Here is a 19505-nt window from a genome sequence, read left to right as displayed (position 1 = left end):
TAGAACAACATTAAGTTATCGTGATCTGAGGTCGGGAAAGTGCGGATCAGAAATGCCCCTAGCCATCAGTGCGGCCTTCGGTGTTGCCATCCGCCTTTGAAAAAGAAAAACACCCCTCGAGATAGTGCCCAAATCAAGCTCAGATAACGTGATCGCTCGATAATATTGACTTTAACTTTAGTACTACTAGTAAAAGAGTTATGGTAACCTAATCTAAATCTACTTATATCACGTATAAACAGTAATAGATAGGAACAGAGTGGTCTCCAGATAATACCAAAGTAACGAAATCTAGAGAAAGCCAGGGACGAAGAAGCTCTTTTCGACATCAGACACGCCTAGACTACAAAATCAAGTGTAATCTATAAAAAGAGGTGCTGTGTAAGTTATAATTCAAACCAAGCGTACATAAGAGCGAGTTTATAAACCAAAGTGACTGGTGGATGCGAAAAATCTGGTTGAAAAGCAAATGAAAACGAAGCGGTGTAGTGTTTAACCAGCTGAGCGATTGTTGTGACGGTCGCCTAGCAACTCCCCACCCCTCCCCCCACCATCACAAGAGCTATCAGCTGTGCAAAGCGCGCCAGTCGGCTGTCGAGTGTCGTGCAGTGTGTGTGTGTACAAGATGTTAGTGGACACCGCCAGCGGTCCTCCGTCTATCCTGGACTCTCCTACTCTGGCTAGAGTCGAGAGGGCAAGGCTAAGAGAGGAGGGTTCCACCACAGGCAGGAGCTCGCCAATGAACATGTCTACGTATTGTCCGGTAAGAGATCTCAAAATTCCTTTTTTCCTTGAAACGTTAACAATAGAAGTCATAAACCCATGTTGTGTAAAAAATGTTATCGACACACATTTGCAAGAGAAGACGTGATTGTAAAGCTACCCGAAATGCACTATTCATTGATACATTTACAGTATTGTTCTTTCAGTGTTTTCATTATCAGTGAGAATAAAACACCGTAGCTGTAGCTGTCCGCTTCTCAACAAAAGTTAGATCTATTGTTCCGACTCTAGTTACAAACCCTTTCTGAAAGATAAAATTCTGTAAGTGACTTGGGGTCACATTTTGATTGTGAAGGAAACAGGAATTTTTCCGGACATGTGCCATTGTTCAGTGATACAAAAGATCAGTAACACTAGTTTCGAGATCTGCAATCTGATCTCTTCTTCAGGTAAATAACTAACCTAACACATTATTCTAAACTAGAATAAACAAATCATACCAGAGAGTTGTGACAAGCTTGTGAGTCAAATTCAGTAACTCTAAAACATGCACTTAATAAAAGGACATGTTGATTGCTATGCAAAGTGATTATTTAATTTTAGAACCATTTTTCTGACTAAATTGAACAATTTTAAAATTAAAGTAACCTCTTGTGTGCCGAGATCTTGTCTTGCCCTGTTCGGCGCTGTCCATGTACCTCTAGAAGACTGACAAATATTCCAAGGGTTAGGTCATTTCATTGTTTGTAAATATATCACGTTTACTAAGTATTATTCAAGTGTTGACTGATTAACTGTGAATATATCCAAGTTATGTTTCCTATAATATTATTCAAGTAAATGTTCTTTTTCAAGAAACAGTAATATTTATTTCGATCTGTGTAGCCTACAGGCTAAGGTATCAGGATGACAAATGAAAATATATTTCCCCCCCGAGTGAGCTAAATTAGTTTGTCTACTTCAAAACTAGCTCCTCATTGGGGGCTTAAATATTTCGAACTTGTAACAACCTGAAGGCATAAACATGTTTTTAAATACGTTGCTAAGTACTTAAATCCCTACCACATCAAAAGTAGACTTTATAAATTAACTTAAAGAACCATTAAGAGGCTGGGCTTTAAAAACATTAAGTTGATAAGAGGTTTGATATTTTAATTAAGTAGCACAGCATTGTATACTATCCGGAATTTGTAAGAAATTATAAAAATGTGAATAAATAGAAACTCGGTTCCATAACGATAAGAATTGTGAATTTACTGCAAAATATTTACTTTTTATATCAACCGACAATGAATTTGAACTTTTTCTTGATAGCCCAAGTTCAACAGTATATAGATAGAGAGATTCCAACAGTTTACAAGACTCTGTCTGTATTGACAGTCTGCTGAAACTCAGATTGTTACAAAGCCCATCCTTTTCCCAAAGACCGGATAATTTAAAATCATCGTGTCATCCAAATGATTAAATGCGGACTGAAAGACAACGCCTGGACTAATTACGGAACATAATAATAGTCCAGTTATTGTTAATACGCTAATTTTGTAAATTTTTTATAAAGTTAATATCCCAAAATTGGTATAAAAACCGCAGATTAAAAAATGATAGAAAATAGAAATGATTTAGAAAATGATACAATATTTTTTTAAGAATGTTTTAATAATTACAATATTGATGCCAACTTCTACGAGTATCTAGCATGAAAAACACATCATGGCAAATATAATATTATAAGTACATACTGTACAAAATATATTTTCTATCTGTTATTAAATAAAAATTGACATTTTAAAGTTAAGCAGTGAGACGGGAAACTACATTTTCCCCGTCATGTTAAAGTCTGACAAATGACATTTGTAACGGGAACATTCAGAGTTCTCTCCAATAATCAGTCCTAAATAAACGTATGCGACCAAAAATATGAATTTTTACTTCAGCCTTTAGCTTATACTACACCATTTAAACATTCACATGAATAATGAATTTCCACTGCATTTACTGGGCAGATTATAATCAGCCAAGCTGTTTTGGTGTTCATTAGGATCAGCTTATCAAATTCAAGATTTCTAATTTGTGAAGTGGCTAAAGTAAATAATTAACTGTCCATATTTAAGAGATTATTAAAACTTGAGTTACGTCAAAATGGATAATTTTTTTAAAATTATAGCACATCCCGTTCTTCTTTTTTAATTTTTTATAATTTCAGCTCTCAAAAAAAATACTTTTTTTCCCCAAAAATATAAAATCGGAATTTAATAGTACTATGATTTGCTAGACATTTGTGTTACTCCGCATAGAAGAGGTGTTGTAAGATTGATAGAAGAACTAAAATATTATTAATTCAAATATTTAAATTGCTTTTTTAATACACTACATCTTCTTTAAAATGTTTGACGCAAATGATTGTTATCGGTAGCTAAGAATAATGTTTGTCACTGTGTTAAGTTCACGGGTGCTTTAAGCGAAGTTGTGGCCAGCACGGCACAACAAAGGTGGACGAGAAGCGCACATTAAGCACAATTTTCCTCAGTTTCCCGGCAACCCTCGCGAGCTCGCCTCGGTTCCCTCCTACATTATGCAGCCGAGGGGAAGGGTGACTGAGGGGTGAGGGAACTGACAAGTGACTTACCCTCTCTAGTCAGTAAGGTGTAATGCAGGAAAATGTAGAATTCTGATTCAACAAAAGAAACAACGGCTGTTTGCATATTTTCGGCGAAGTTGTTTAATTGACATTGATGTATCAGTATTATCGCCACAACTAATATATGGTAATTAACATTCTCTCAGAATCAGTTATACGTATCCTGTGCATTGTTTTTATAATCTGTATCTGCTAGTGTACTAACAGCTGAGGGGGGGGGGGGAATTGCATCTTCAATGTGCCCTTTTTTTGTATAAAGATGTATTGTGTTTTTTCCCAAGCACTCTAATTTTAACTGAAAATATTCCAATAGTGGCCACCCTTTTTGTTATTTACCAAATGTGAAATTATAATAACAATAATAGCAAAAACTCAAAGCTTCCTTCCAATTCACCATAGAGATATTCTAAATCGAAAGCTAAATATGTACCTATTAAAAACCCAAAATATTTAAACATTTGAGAAAATATAAACCAAAGTTAAAAAATGTTTGTGTTTATCTAAAATGATTGAAAACTGATTTAAAAAAATGTAGTTTTAACTTAAAAAGATTTTGTAGTTTTTTTTTGGAAATATCCCACGCATTTAAGAGGAAATTCTGGGATCTTAAAGTTTTAACATCTATTTTGGAGGTAAAACATCAGGAGCAATTTAAGTTTTCCATGTTTGGGTACCCAGATTCAAACACCACTCCCACTGACACACCTGGGTGCCTTAGATAAGTTCATTAGCAGTCTCATTTTTTAAAGACTTCGATTCCCTTTTAAGCCTTAGTCTGTCTTTCAAAGCATTTCTGTATTCAAATACTCTTTTCGAAATGACAAAAACTGAATAAATTTTATAATTGTGATTCACAATATCTGCCGTTTTTTCTATATATCATGAGGTTTTAAGACAGTGACCGTATTTCTTTTTAGAAATATGCAATGGCAACAGCAATAAAAATAAAAATCAATATTTCAGTCTTTTAATCTGTTTACAAGTAAAACTCGCGTTAATATAATTTAACATTAACAATGCCCATGTATAACAGTTTCAATATGCCGCTTGTTGCATTATTGACTGAAACAATTCGGTTATTTCACAATGTAGACTATTCAATTTTAAATCATTAAAAATATTCACATTTTATACTCATGCAAAGTTTCTGAGGGAACAAAAATAAAGTTTTCAAAATTTTCAAATTTCCAGATCCTACTTCTGTGCTTGTACAGGTTAATAGTATACGTTAATAAAAAATAATTATATATATAATTAATATAGTATAATAAATAATAGTATACGTACAGTTTTCTTGAAAATAATATTTTATCACGACCCTTATTAAAAATTCGTCATAAAAATTGTATTTTTGGAAATAAATTTTGTCAGTGCCTATCTTATCAAACCTATCAGTGCATCTTCATGTTATATTTCATAGCATGCATGAAACATACCTAACCATCGACAATCCTGATGTGACTATGTTCTTATCTTATCTGCGAAATTAACATTAGCTCAATAATTTACACCTTCTAATAATGGTTTATATGAAGAACTAGACCTGTAGCAATGTTTTACGCATTTCACCACATGGGTTCCCCACCCAACTATGACGGGAGAGTTCAATAGAACTCGGCAGTAATGATATGCTATCGCCCGCATTTCGGTCTTGCGGTCGACCGCTATCATCGTGGTTTCCGCAGGAAGAAGAGATAAGGCAGAAACAGTCACATTCTACTATAGCTTGATGTGGACTTCCCGAGTTATGGCTCTGTCCAAACATTCTTCCAATTCTATTCATTCTTACTGGACGAGTGAGATTCCTGAAATCACGTGAAACACAACCGAATTACAAACAACCGATTAATCGATTAATGAATGTAATATTTTCTCTAGCCCTAAAACATAAGTTAAACTTAAAAGACTAAAAACGAATTGCACAGTTCTCGTATTTCTAGTTTCAAATAACAACACGAATATTGATTACACCGGTTATTTTCATTGAATTCTAAACACAAAACCTTTAAAAACGTGCTTGAATAGTTACAATCAGTTCAGCAGCTGACACTGAGGGGTGGGAGCGGGGAGGGAGAAAGAGGAACGACTCATCTATGGAATCGAGATAATTCGAAATTAATTCAGAGAAGTTCTACTTTGTTCACTTAAATTCAGTAATTTGGCCATAATAACTTTATTATAAATAGTTAAAGTTGATATTAAATATATTATATAATTATACTATAAAAATATTTTACTTTATACACTTATAATAATAATTATACTATATTTATAATATATTATAATATTGTATATTATATGAAATATCTGACGAAATAAAATAATACGTTAATTTTAATCCGGATATATTTATTGTCTGCTTAGTATCTTCCATGTGGTTGAGCTTTTTATGGTAATATTGTAGTTAGAAACGAATCCGAGTATATTATTAGTTGGGACCAGTACTCATAATGTGGCATAAGTGAAAGTATTTTAAAGTATTCAAGTTCAAGTTGTTCTGGCAACGTGGTATATAAGAAGATAGATTATTGAGGTAGAGAACGTACAATGATAAAAGAAATGGTTTTGTTTAATCGAGTCAACGACTATTTTTATTAAATTATTGTTCAGAATTTCATGACGTGTATTAATTCCATAATTTCAACAGAAACAGGCAATCTAACCTTCTCCCCAAACTGTGAAATTTGAGCTGAAAGATTATGGCACCCAAACTACAATTCCTAGGTACGCCACTGGTTAAGTTGAAGGATACATTTACTGCTATATCTAGTTATAGGGCATTTCGCTATCAAATGAGGCAAACTAGTGAAATAATAATGAATTCACGAGGTAACCTCTAGCGTATTAGGTATACCTCATCACAAAACAAGATTTCAGTGATCTACACGTTGCAGTTTGAACACAGCGTACAAACGGAAATCGTTTAAACGTTCGTTACAGTATTTTTAAAATACGGTAAATCTCAGTAGACGTTTACATACTATAGGCAATGAAAACTACCAGTTTTCTTGGATTTATTTTTGTCTCCTTTTCATATTGTTATTTAATCAATTGAATTGAACACTGCCAAGAATAATGAAACGTATTGTGAGTCAATACTACGAAACCAATATTATTAAAGTTAAAAATAATATGCAATTGCTTTGCGATAGGAAAGCAAATGCAAGTTCATGAATATAAATCTGCAACGATTGATATTTGACTCTCTGTCCGCGCCCTTGGTACTGGAGTTAGTTCGGAATCCATTTCAAGACTCATATGAAAATCAATTTAAAAGTTTGAACTTGTAGATGCACCGCTTTGTAAACAGGTAAGGGCGTTTTCCAGTCTGAAGATTCATATTTAATTCCATCTTTAATACTTAAATATATGTAGGAAGTGACATATTCGATAAAATCGAAGATGACAAATTGAAACGGATCTAACTACACTGAATATTTAATATAATAATAAATGAAACGATAAAAATTATTTTGAATCTTTTTTTGACATGAAAATATTATATAATCAATTTATTATTTCCTCATAGCGGGGGGGGGGGGCAACAATATATTTTGTTTCCAGTTTTACACTCGATCATTTTAGCTCTAGTGATTCGGATGCTGAAATGTGAGATCAATCCAAAACCAGGAAGAAGCTCTTGGAAGTCCCCGAAGTGTTCAGGAAGCTCCTTTCCTTAAGAAAAGCTTTTAGCCTCTTACGTTACGCGTATTCAAACTCTTTTACCTGCTGGGTGTGACAGCTTTGTGTGGGGATCAGGATGCTCGTTCGCTTTCAAGACAAAGAAAACAATTTACGCTTCGAGCGTATGGAGGTAGGCGCGTATCTGTCATCGTTGTAGATTTGGTAAAAATTCCTTAATGTGTTAAACAAATATTTTAACTGTAAATATTGGTCTTTGCTACAAATAAATAGAAAAATAGGGGATGTTAGCTTATTATACTTTTGGAAAATGATAACGTATTTTCTTCCGACCATACATACATCTGTGCATTTGTATGCCAACAGGTTTGAAAATTTCTTTATTATCACTCGTATTAGAATATTAACTATATATTTTTATACGTAATTATATCAAGCAGACTGTATGTACTATGTGTAGTCTTCTGCCCGGATTTAGACGTATGAGGTGTTTGGATTTTACTAGGTTCTAACGCATAGTAGGTCACGTGGTTCATTCCCGAGTTCTTTTGTCGACCATTCTAGTATACAGGCTAGATACTGTCACTCGAGCCTCGGAAAGCGATAAGAATCAAGCCTCGTTATTTGTTAACCCTTTCCTTGTTGGACGCCCTTCCGGGTTAGTAATTAGCTGAACATTCTATTTCTAACGGAAGTGTCAGGGTTAATAATAAGTTTATCAAGCCAGTACATGTATCCTTGTAGGATAACGGATCTTTTCTGACCCATGAGCTCTTTCACGTACACTTACAGTCTCAACGGCCACGTTGTTCTTTCAACCACCGACTCATACCTTGTCTGCTCAGAGCACTTCCTTTATCGCAGTCCCATGGTATCCAGGTGACATTTCGATCGCAGAGGATCTCCTGTACGCTTCCCTCCCTACATCCCACGGAAGCAAGGTCCTAACCCAGCAGTAGGCCCAGACCGCAGAAGGTGGTCCCAGCGACACAAGTGCTCGTGCAAGCAACAGTCATGCTCCCATTCCAGTCATAGATTGTATTTCCTACGTACGAGATTTACAGTTGCGTAAATTTTTAATTAATTCAGCTACTGTTTATTTTATATGCAATATATGTACGAAAGTAGATTCAAATGTGACGTATTTATCATGTCATAGTAAATCTGACATAAATTTATGGGGTTACATTGAAATCATCGCTCCACTGCTATAAAATATCAAATTTATGCCACGAACATATTAATTTAATTTATTCACTACTATTTCCTATAAAAAAACTCAATTATCCAATAGTTTTAATTTTCATACGAGGCCTTTCGACATCTAAGATGCCGATGATAATTGTTGTTATCGTGTGTGCATCAACAATTTGAAATAGTTGAAATATTTTACAATTTAAAACAATTATGAGCTGAATAAAGCTTAATACAAGATTTGTATCATTAAAGGTCAAATAAAATACTTTCTTTCTGATCCAAACTTTTATACATATAGGCCTATTAATATTTATTTTAAAATCGTATAAAAATTAAAATTATTAGATAATTGTGAGTTTTATTTTATATAAAATAATAGAAATAGTTTTCCCAATAAGAAGAGCTCCTCCTTCAATAAAACTTAATTTAGTTTTTCATGGAGGTAATATATTTCATAAAATTATTTCGATGCATTGAAAAATAAAACAAACTTCAAGGTACAAGTTTATGACTTAAAGTAAAGTTGTAAGGATAATATTGAGGTCCTGGGATATCCTTCAGGGCCCAATGATCACCAGGCAGAGAAATAAATATTTCATAATCCGCGTTAATAACTGTAAGCCTCTGGTCATACGGCAGTTAATAATGAGTTAAAAGATTGTACGACTAAACAGGCTGCTTGCACTTGGTTTACATGAGATTCAGCCGAAAATTATCGATGGGTACTTAAAATAATAAAAATTACTGATGTTGAAAGCAATTAACAGACAAGACGAGGAGGGAAATGATTATTTGTCCGCTCTGTTCCATGAGACATATTTTGGCGATAAAGTAGGTCAAAGCCTACCTTTGACAGCTCATCATTTGATAGTAATTTTCCACTCCAGGTATCACGTGGTTTATAACACTCATCGGGTGCGAGGTGACAGAAGAAGGCAGGAGTCGTTGAGTCACACCTCGGGCCTCCTCAAAGTGAAGTCAGGATGACCGCCAGACAGACTGGTAATCGGCGTAGAGGGAGTGTGGTTACGTAGGTACATTCCTCTTGGATGACTATCATCTTTGCACTCTTGCAACACGACTGGTAATGCTTTTCCAATCATCACTCAATCGAACAGTGTGTATGCAGCGGTGACAGTATAATTTATTGTACAGTTTATATTCAGGTCTGCTTCAATGAACGAATGTATGTCCCTTTCTCATATATTACATAATTGTTACGAAATAGTCGGACAGCATTAATATAGCTACTAGGATTGTTATGAGCCATTATAGGTTGTAGCTAAATACAGTTATAACAATTTCACATTGGTTGACGGAAATCTACGTAATACCACGAAGAATTACTGGGGGCCAGGAGATCTGCGATTTATGTGATAGCCATCCTATGTGTAATTAAATTTGGTTTTAAGTCTCCAATAAAGTCCTAATTGATCTTTAAGAATAGTTTTTACATTTGTCGAGAAATGTTTTTTACAATCTGGGACCGCCCTTCCCACTTTTTTTCAAACCCTTGTTGGGGTTTTAGTAGGTTGAATGTTTGCTATAAATTAAATAATGTAGCAAGATTTGTAATAGCAACCAAGGAAATGAATATTGGTAAAACTAAGGAAAACCTCTACGAATATACAGGGTGTATCCTAGGAATATAAAGTGGTCGTGCTCGCTTATGCCTTGACAGATTCCGTTGAAGTTATAACCGTTGGAATTGCAATACCATTCTCCAAATAGTGGTGTCTAGTACATTTTGTACAACTATACTGTTTTTTTTTTCTTTGACTTTAGAAATTTTCAACAGAAGTCATTTTGTTAATATTAAAGAACATATCACAATTATTTTTTAATTTTCCTCTTACTTACTCTTATTCAAACTTATGTGTCAAATTTGGTTTCTTTAGCTTTACTACTTTTAAAGATAATAATTTGTTAGTACAAAATACAAAATGGCGGCTTGCGGCTAAACGTAGTGGAAGTTGGAAACAAGTTATTCTTCATTTTTAGTCTAGAATCACACATAAGATCTGAAAATGCATAGCAAGTCCAACCTTTTTGTTAAAACCTGTATTTTTTCTTAGGATTCTGGACAACAAAATAAAATATTCTTATTTGTTTCTTTGCCAGGCAACGAATTGGTGTTGGTATTATCTTCAGAGCCGATGTACATCCAACATTATCTTGGTTTTAACCCGATAAGGACAATTTTAAACTTCAAAAACTTCCATTATTTTTGAACTATGGGAGATACTGACTTAATTTAAATGCACCATTAATATACATCTAAACATGCCTTAGTTTTTCCATATTGTTGTTGAGCATTCAGGAATATCTCTTTTTTCACATTCACTGTTTTATAAATATTAAAAAAGTTTAAATTGTATAAGAAAAAGTCAAAAGGTCGTTTCACACCAGACGACTGCCTATCTTAGCTTCAATGATACATTCTACACATTATGATGATAGAATGTTAAACATCACTGGCACAGACAGAATAAAGGAAGATATTATGTGCGGATAACATCTTGAAATATCAGATTAAATTTACCCTAACAGTTTTGAATTTTAATTCGATGGGAAGCCATTGTTTTAACGAGTGCTACGTGCAAGCCATCGAGACACTGCGAACGCACGTGCGAGTATCCGACGAACGCGCAGCTGCATCCGAAGTCCGTCGCTGGTTTTGAAATAGCTTGTAATTTTTAGCGTATTTAGATTTTAAATTTTGATTTGGTGACCCTTAAGGGTATTTCAAACCAATTTACGTGTTTAGTTTTAAAATAAAATCACTGTAGTTTTAATAGCAAAACTGTAATTTGATGTTGACACTTTTTGCCATAACTGCTGAGTTTTATTTCTACTGTGTGGACTTTGGATAAAAGCTTAAAATTTCACTCAAACAATTCAAAATCTCATTGAGATAGCTAATTTAACGTAAGTTAACATTTTACTTTTATTTACAGTTACGTTATTTTTACAAATTTAACGAAATAACTATAAATATTTGAATATATACACTCTTCCAGTTTATATAGCAGCTAGTTGTAAATTATAAGAAACAACTGCAAAAAAGGGAAAGCTGTTATAAATAAAAGAAACAAACATACTTGGCACTTTACGACAACGGTCCTTGCGTGCCTTATCGCAGAAGTTCTGACCACGCTGAAAATCCGCCGGACAAAGTCTCCGACTGGTAAACAAACAACGGAATGCTTTTACCAGCTAAATGGGGAAGTGAAGTTCGATTTAATAATCCTCCCTTTCAAAAGAACCCATTTGCAGAATTTAGTCACTAATTTACTTTAAGTTAGGGTATTTCCGACTGTCGTCGTGGGCGAATTGTGGAAAATATCACACAGTTTGGATCGGTACATTACGAGTCGGCTAGTGTTACTTGTGTCCTGAAGGATCCTGTTTTATGTCCTGCCTCACCCTTCGTCCTTTCGCAACGCAACCGTAACGCCATGTCCCGCCGAGGTGATAGTGATACCGACAGAAAGTGCCCGTATCGGATGCGATGCAGGCGCCGACTTCGCTTTCTGTTCCGCCAGCTGGCATTCTACCGCCGGTGATTGAATTGTTGTTGGGAAGTGGGCAGAGTTGCATAACCATTCCAGTCCTGAATAAATGGCTTTTTTTACATATAGGTGCGCTTGTAACGTCTGACAAAATTTATTTATGTTGACCATTGGGATTGTTTATTCATTCCTCCGTGACGAATTTCCAGAACTCAGTTGACATCGCTCGAGCCAAAAAAACAGTGGCGTTCCCCAGGGTTAAATTCTTCTTCCATTGTTGTTTCTTTTTCCAGGTAGAGTCTTTAAACTCATTAGAAAAACCAAAATTAAATCGAGCTTTCACATTAATTCTATTGCGACCAGAATGAGATTGCTCCTTCGTTCGGGAAAGTTACATAAACTTAGTTTGTATCAGTGCATGTCTAGGATTTCATTTAAATATTGTAACTTGAAACGTAGTATGTATTAATTATATCGAGCAGACTGTACTATGTGTTGGTATCTACATGGGTTTAGACGTACGAGGTGTTTGGATTTTACTAGGTTCTAACGCGTGGTAGATCACGTGGTTCTACATAACATTTGTTCCATAACAGTTGTAAATTGAGTTGTTAAATTTTTATATAGCATTTGTTTTCTATCCTTATCAAAGAGATGTATTAAAATACTGGCTGAATATTTCTTTAATTAAATTTGGAATATTATTTGGGGTACTGTATCAAAGGCATCTTTTGGTAGAGATTTGAGTTTGCAGAAGATGGCAATAGGGATAACCTATGTTTCTTAAGTAGAGCGAATATTGTGATATATCCACACAAAACATTTGACACTCCAATTATTTTTATTTATCATTACGTGTTACATGTGTTTAAATATTGGTTTATTTATTATGGTACAAACGCACTATTATCGAACTAGAAACACGAGCTGTCCCAAAATTCTAAATTTAAACAAACTTTTAACTAATCTGTAGCTGAGATCAATTATTGTTCGATTATCTCTCTCAGCCCTTCCATCTGATACATTTGTAAGATTTGTGTTTCAGAATTTAAGGGTGGTGGTCACATTTAATAAATTATGTCCTCAGTGATCAATCATTGATCCTTTGTAGCGAACGATGACTTGCACTACACTTCTGGAATGTGTGTTTTGTTTGCCAACGAAAGGTCAGTGAGCCATTGAACTGCGGCGATCCGTCATACCGTGGCGTGGGTGACAGTGAGGTCGGGATGGCAAGGACGGAGAAAGTTATCGTGAACATGATTGCTGTGCGGTAGCCAAGTGTCACAGTGAAAGTATGATCACGACATTACTGTCATTGTGGATCCACTTAACTGTAATGGCAGTGTCAAACTGCGATATCTTTTTTGGGTCCCGAATCGGAATCGGAATGGAAAGTCTTCGACATTCTTTTCTTCGCTTCATTCAGCGACACGGTGATAGGCTATCAAAGTTGATGCCGTGAATTTTCTCAAGCACTTTTACATCTCTTCAGCCTGATAACCTCTTCCCCCATCACGAAATATAGACAAGCTAGACTTTAGTCGCTCTCACTTCTGAAATAGGAAATATCCTTTCATATTACCGATTACAGAATATAGTGTTGCGTTTGATTTTGTGATAACCTGCCCGTTAGATTCGGAAAATTGTTCAACTATGAAAAAATAAATCAGTTGGTACCTCCGTAAGTGTAGTCAAAATTGTCTAGAATTCCTTGTTTCAATATTGAAAATATGTTATTTAAAAGGCTAACACGACTACGATTATTTGCAACCACCATGTGTTATAGAAAGACGACGTTTCGAGAGTTGGTTTCTAATATCTTCTTCAGTTGCTGAAAGATTAAGCATTCAGAGAAGTAAACATTTATTGTAATACATGGCGAATACTTAAAGTTGACTACAGGATTGCTTAAAAAGAAAAACACATAGCCTAAACATATAGGCTACCTGTCAACATTGTCAAGAGAGTATCTCGATTTGTCATGAAAAGTGGTAATAAAATTTCCAAAAACGAACTCAAATCCAAATTGGGATTGTTTTGATTTATTTTATTTCATATTTTTTCCAAACTACCTCAAAATCACATACATTCAGACAGTTCCAGCATGTTATTTATGTTTTGAACGGCTTACTGCCAGTTTACATTTGGCTTAAAGATTAGTTTACATTTGGATTAATTGATCTAAGAATCCAACTAAGGTAAATCCTAAAAGATCGCATAGTAATGGTGTACTGCGCTTGAATAGAAGATTTTCTCACAATCCCAGAACACAGCGTGATGCCTCGACACCTCAGCCTGCGGCATCGACCAGCAAAGCTATTGTTTCTGAGTGTCTAGATCACGTCGCGGCATGTAGTCGTTGCGGTGTCTGAGGATTATTTACGCAGGAATTGTGTAAATTGTTTTAACACCAACCACTCCATCAGTCGTTTCGACTTGTCACGACTTCGTGGAGACAATATTATCGTGGCTGTGGCAACTCAGTTAGTTATAGCACAGCGCTGCCTTTCCGCATTGTCTCGGTACAGTAACGATCGTTTTGTCACTTCCAAAAACCGACGTTTCGAAATGTGACATTTTTAAAACTCAGCCATTTTAGCAACCATTGACATGGAATCTATGATCTTGTTTTGTCCCCAGAACAAACTCGAGCCCACTGGGGAGTGCAGCACAGGATGTATAGAAGTTGTATATATTAAATTAGATTTATACTGACCAATCGAAATGCCAAAACTGCAGAACATGTTTCATACAATTATACTCGATGCATCATCAGGTTTTTTCCGAACATTTGCCATCGTTCAGTGATACAAAAATCAGTAACACTACGTTTCGAGATCTACAATCTGATTTCTTCTTCAGGTAAATAACTAACCTGACACATAATTACAAAATAGTTTAAAATAAACAAATCTTGGATTTGTTAGGTTAGTTATTTTCCTGAAGAAGAGATCAGATTGCAGATCTCGAAACGTAGTGGTACCGATTTTTTTGTATCACTGAATGATGGTAAACGTCCGGAAAATCCTGTTTCTTTCAAAATCCTTCCATCGTCAAAAAACAAACTTCAAACAAGGAGTCATCAGGTTGTGTGCCAAAAATAAATATTATCCAGGGACTAACTGGTTTTCATAAGCACACAACCTGTTTTTTTTTTTAAATCGATAGAGGGATTTTCCTAAGAAAAAAATCAATGCTCAGCCACAATAGTTTTGGTGAAGTTTGGAATGGAGCGTTTCAAAAGGGTTCAAAATATAAAACACTAGTTAGTATGGCAAGAGAACAACTTTTCAAGGATTCAGTATATCTGAAAGTTTTAGTCATATACATCTAAGCTTCCTAGCCTTTTAAGAAGTAGGAAGATAGCCTAGTAATTTAAGTTACCAATGCAACAGCTTTATGTTCAAACATATCATACGCTATGAAGATTTTCATAATGCTAAAGCCAAATGTGATATTTTTTACTACATTTAATTAAAACCATTCTTTACTTTCTCCTAGTAATTCGTTGCTATTAACTTGCAAGATACATACATCAATCATGCATACATTGTGCTAATAAACAATTAAACGGCAAAAATAGATTACTGCAAGTTTGATGCTTCTTAAGTAAATAGTTGATTTTCGAAATCGTAACGAAATGACACCCTCGTCCGTTTACACTGAAAGAGGAAATCGATTGTGTGCTTACAACGCGGAGTATCCGGATTAAGAAGGGATTTATCCTGCTAATACCATCAATTCGAACATCGAGCATTCCTCTATACGGCTTCCCTATTCCGATTGTATCACGTTTACTGACAATCGACATTTTTTGTGCACAAGGCCAGTCAATATGTGTTGCTTGTATGGATTTCCAAATGTGACTCCTTTTAAATTTACAATCACACAATAGTCTTGTAGCCGAGAGTTGATTTGCATTATATTAGCACACTACCAGGTTTTCCTGAAATAGGCACAGGAATTTTCCTAAGAAGGAAATCAGTCGTCAGCCACGCTAGTTTTGTTGAAAGTCAAGTTTCAAAAAAAGGTTAAAATAAAAAAAAAATAGTTTTTCTCAGATCATATTTTTTACTCAGACACTCTTAAAACCAAACATAGGACACGAAAATAAATATTATTATAATCCTGAAGTTCGTGACTTTGACTCATTATCTAGTCCTTTGGCGGTCATATAAGTATTATTTATATTTTAAATGGTCGGGTTTGAGTGGAAAATTCTAGGAAAAATATGATTTAAGAAACAAACTATTGTTTAATATTTTTGTAACCCTTTTGATACTCTCCCATTTCGACCTCTACAAAACTATTATGGCTGACAAGTGACTTATTTCTCAGGAAATTTTCTCTATCGATTCAATAAAAAACCAGATTTTGTTCTTATATAAAGAAAATTAGCTCTCGGCTCCTGGTCCCTTTAATTGAGGTAGTTTATGCATTTAAAAGGAGTAACATTTGAAGATCCATACTATTACAGAAACACATATTGTACACAAAAATGTCGATTGATCAGTATTAATGTGATACATTTATCGGAAATAGGGAAACCGTAGAAAGGGATGTCCCCGATTAGGTCAATTCAATTAACTGTTTGCTTCAGACACATCAAACGTGAGATAATCTAGTTTTGTTTTTAAAATTTTTAGAACGATTTATGTCACGTTGACGTATGTATCCTGTCATGTTAATAGCACAAGGAATACAAGGAAGTAGTGTTAAAAATACGGCATTCAGCTTTTCATGGACTGGACTTCCTCAACAAAACTTTGTGACTGACATTATCGATATCTTCATAGTTCAGCCTATACATAAATCTAGGATTAGTATGTTTTCGACACGCATCGCCCTTAAATCGTAAAAAAAGACTGCGTATAATAAATGTTTCAATATACAGCTGTGGAATTCGTTACTTTAATTAAAAAATCTATCTGTCTTGCTTCTTACAAGGATATGAAGCTTTAAGGTTCCTTTGACTCAAATTTTCAGGTCTATTGGATTTTTGGAAAGTGCTTCTGTTGTTAAAAATCTAGCTTTATAACACATAAAAATTATGTTCACGAGAGATTCGGGATTCGATATTTTCTGTACCTAAGTGGTTCATTAACTTAATTTCATTATATTTATGATAGGTGGACTAACATTAATTAATTGCAATTTTAATTAACCACTCGATATTATACCCCAACAATACTTCAAAGGTGTACTCGAGATCTTTATATACGCGACTCTACGTACTTAATACTTTGTTTGAGTTTTAGTTTCGCAATGAAGAAACTTATACAGAAAAAACTTCGCAGAACTTTAAAAGAGTTACTCGCAATATTTCTTGTGTCATTTAAACTAGTTCACCTTTGGTTGAAAATTCATTTTAAATTTTATTACATTTACAATCAAATCTATTCTTTGTTCTTAGCAGAAATTGCTATTTGACATGCTTGATAAGTGTGATGTAATTGTCCATTGTAAACAATATCTATACATTGTAAACCAGACCTACTTAAATATCTATGCAAACATTATATTATACTTACCTTGTCCTTGTTTTGACTAAATACAGTACCACTATTGTGTTCAAAGAGGTTTTTATTTTAATATCTGTTAAACCTTATTCAATTAGATTCAATCATACCAATAGCTTTAATACTCCAAATATCCATTTTGTGCCATACAGTCAACGCCTAACTGAAAGACTCAATATTTACTTTAATATTACAGGTATATCATTTTTGACCACTTAAATTGTTTCGCCCCACAGTGTGGAAGTTTTTTTCCAGTAAAGACCGATTTTTCGTTATTCAATTCGTATGGTTGGCACTGGTTTTCGTTGTCTCGCGTTATTTACACGTTTTAATTACTAAACATTACGTAAAAGCCCGTTTAAAAACCAACTAGAAACAGATGCAAGGTAAAAGAAGTGGTGTCAGGTTGGGAACGCTGTAACGGCAGTGATTCCATTCCCGGGCGAGCAAAACACAACGGGGTGGGAATAATTCACGGTGTCGGGAGGGCGGGGGCGTTTGGCGAGCTGCCAACTGTGGCCCTCGGAGCGGTAGAAATGATCAGCTGATTGTAGGTCAACCAGCGTTCGCTTACACCAGTCACCTGACCGTCGTTACCAGCTGACTTACTGCTAACAAACCATTGTCGCTTTCCAGGTTATATTTCCTCGTGACATTATACGATATTTGCGAATTCCATTGTTACCTTCGGATTTTTCTTATTGTAATTTATACGTGTTACAAATATTCAGGTCCAAATTATGTATGTGATTCTGATTATAATTTTAATTTGGAGTTATTTGTTTAATGTGCATCGCTGAACTTGTTAAACTGTCGTATATAGAAAGTTCGCATAAGGCTTCATTTCTATATAGGCTACATGACGGGTCATGTCACTCCCTGGAATTTGGCTGAGCGTTAACGAATTCCATACATCGTCTTATGGGTAACCATGATGACAACGAAAAAATAGCAGAATAAATCAAATTGTGTACTATCACACGAAATTTTGACATGTGGCATGTTTATTCATTGAGTTGAAAGAAAAATAATAGAGTGCAAAGTCAATGTTAAAATCAGGTGACCAGATTTGATTGCAGCGTACTTTTGTATTGTAGTACCCTCCCTAGTTGATCGGACCTTTTATTATTTTAATACTGCTTTTAACTATAACTTAATGAAGGAATGTCGAGAAATCTTGAGAACTAAATATGCTATAGACTTGAAATTTTTCATCTAACCTCAACGAGGTTGTTACACGACGTGGCGTGGCTCTTAAAGAATATTTGTTTAAATATTTTACTATTTTCTTGAAAGAAGAGCATTCATATTTTTGCAGAAAGAGTTAATCTTTTAATACCTACTTGTCCTAAATGTACAGATGTACAATTAGGCTGTACACTTTCAAATTTTAATATTTTCGCAAGATCTTATAAGAGATGTTTTGGATTGGTCTCTAGAAAATATATTCATTATTAGCTCTAAAATATTTCACTGATGAAAGAAACGTAATGTAACATCAATGTATGTAATATAAACATTATAAGGAATCTGGAGTACCGAAGAAGTTAAAATAAGAAGTCTATAGTTTCTTAACTTCACTTGCTTGCACTTCAACTTAAGAGTTCTTTATTCATGTAAGATTTAATATTTTTACTATTTTGCTGTTTTAATTTTAATATTAATGTTTTATACCAATATAATGGCATAAAAATTTGTATCATGTAGTGATTTAGGGTTAAGATTTTGAAAATGAAAATTGAATTGCCTTGGAAATTTCTTAAAATTCTAAAATATGATTTATTTAAATTCTCACTACAGCAGAAGAGTTTGAAGCGGCCGACTTTCTCGAGAAACTTTTCGCCCGCTTTCAACCCCAAACACAACTTCACGCCTTCCACAGAGGGCGTTTCCCGCGCCGGTTTATTTTAAGGAAAACAATTCGGCACTACAACTCTGTCGGGAAACTTTCTGGAGCTTCTTTAAAGACCTAAATCCGACCCAAATTGAAAGCCCGCTGAATGCTGAGCGCAGTTTTATTTTTTGTCAACGACTCCCGCATGTTTTGTATTCCCGCTGCACGACAATGACGGGGATCAAAGGGGACTCAATTAGCTGCTGCGTTTGTGTCGTAGTGAATCAGCTGTTGGCATAAATAGCCGATTTAAACCGTGCTAACAGCAACGTCGTCCTTGGCGTGTTTTAAGCGTCCTTTAATTTACTTTTTCTCCTCGTCACGGCATCATTTTTGTCGTATGCAGCAGATTTATAACGAGCGTATTTAGGTTGAAT

The 19505-nt window shown here is 34.7% G+C and overlaps 1 protein-coding gene across 2 annotated transcripts in view; it reads left to right on the top strand.

Annotated features, from left to right (window-relative positions):
- The first annotated feature begins 594 nt into the window (after positions 1–594).
- Positions 595–19505, top strand: part of LOC124364401 — a 175240-nt gene continuing 156329 nt past the window's right edge. For both annotated transcript variants that reach the window (XM_046819847.1, XM_046819846.1), the window contains exon 1: positions 595–763. In XM_046819847.1, the coding sequence (XP_046675803.1) occupies positions 626–763 (138 nt within the window). In that variant the 5' untranslated portion in view covers positions 595–625. The remainder of the gene's footprint in view (positions 764–19505) is intronic.

The sequence above is a fragment of the Homalodisca vitripennis genome, chromosome 6 (assembly GCF_021130785.1).
Source record: "Homalodisca vitripennis isolate AUS2020 chromosome 6, UT_GWSS_2.1, whole genome shotgun sequence".
In the NCBI taxonomy this organism is placed as follows: Eukaryota; Metazoa; Arthropoda; class Insecta; order Hemiptera; family Cicadellidae; genus Homalodisca; species Homalodisca vitripennis.
The sequence above is the reverse complement of the archived record's forward strand: the minus strand, read 5'-3'. Positions and strand labels throughout refer to the sequence as shown.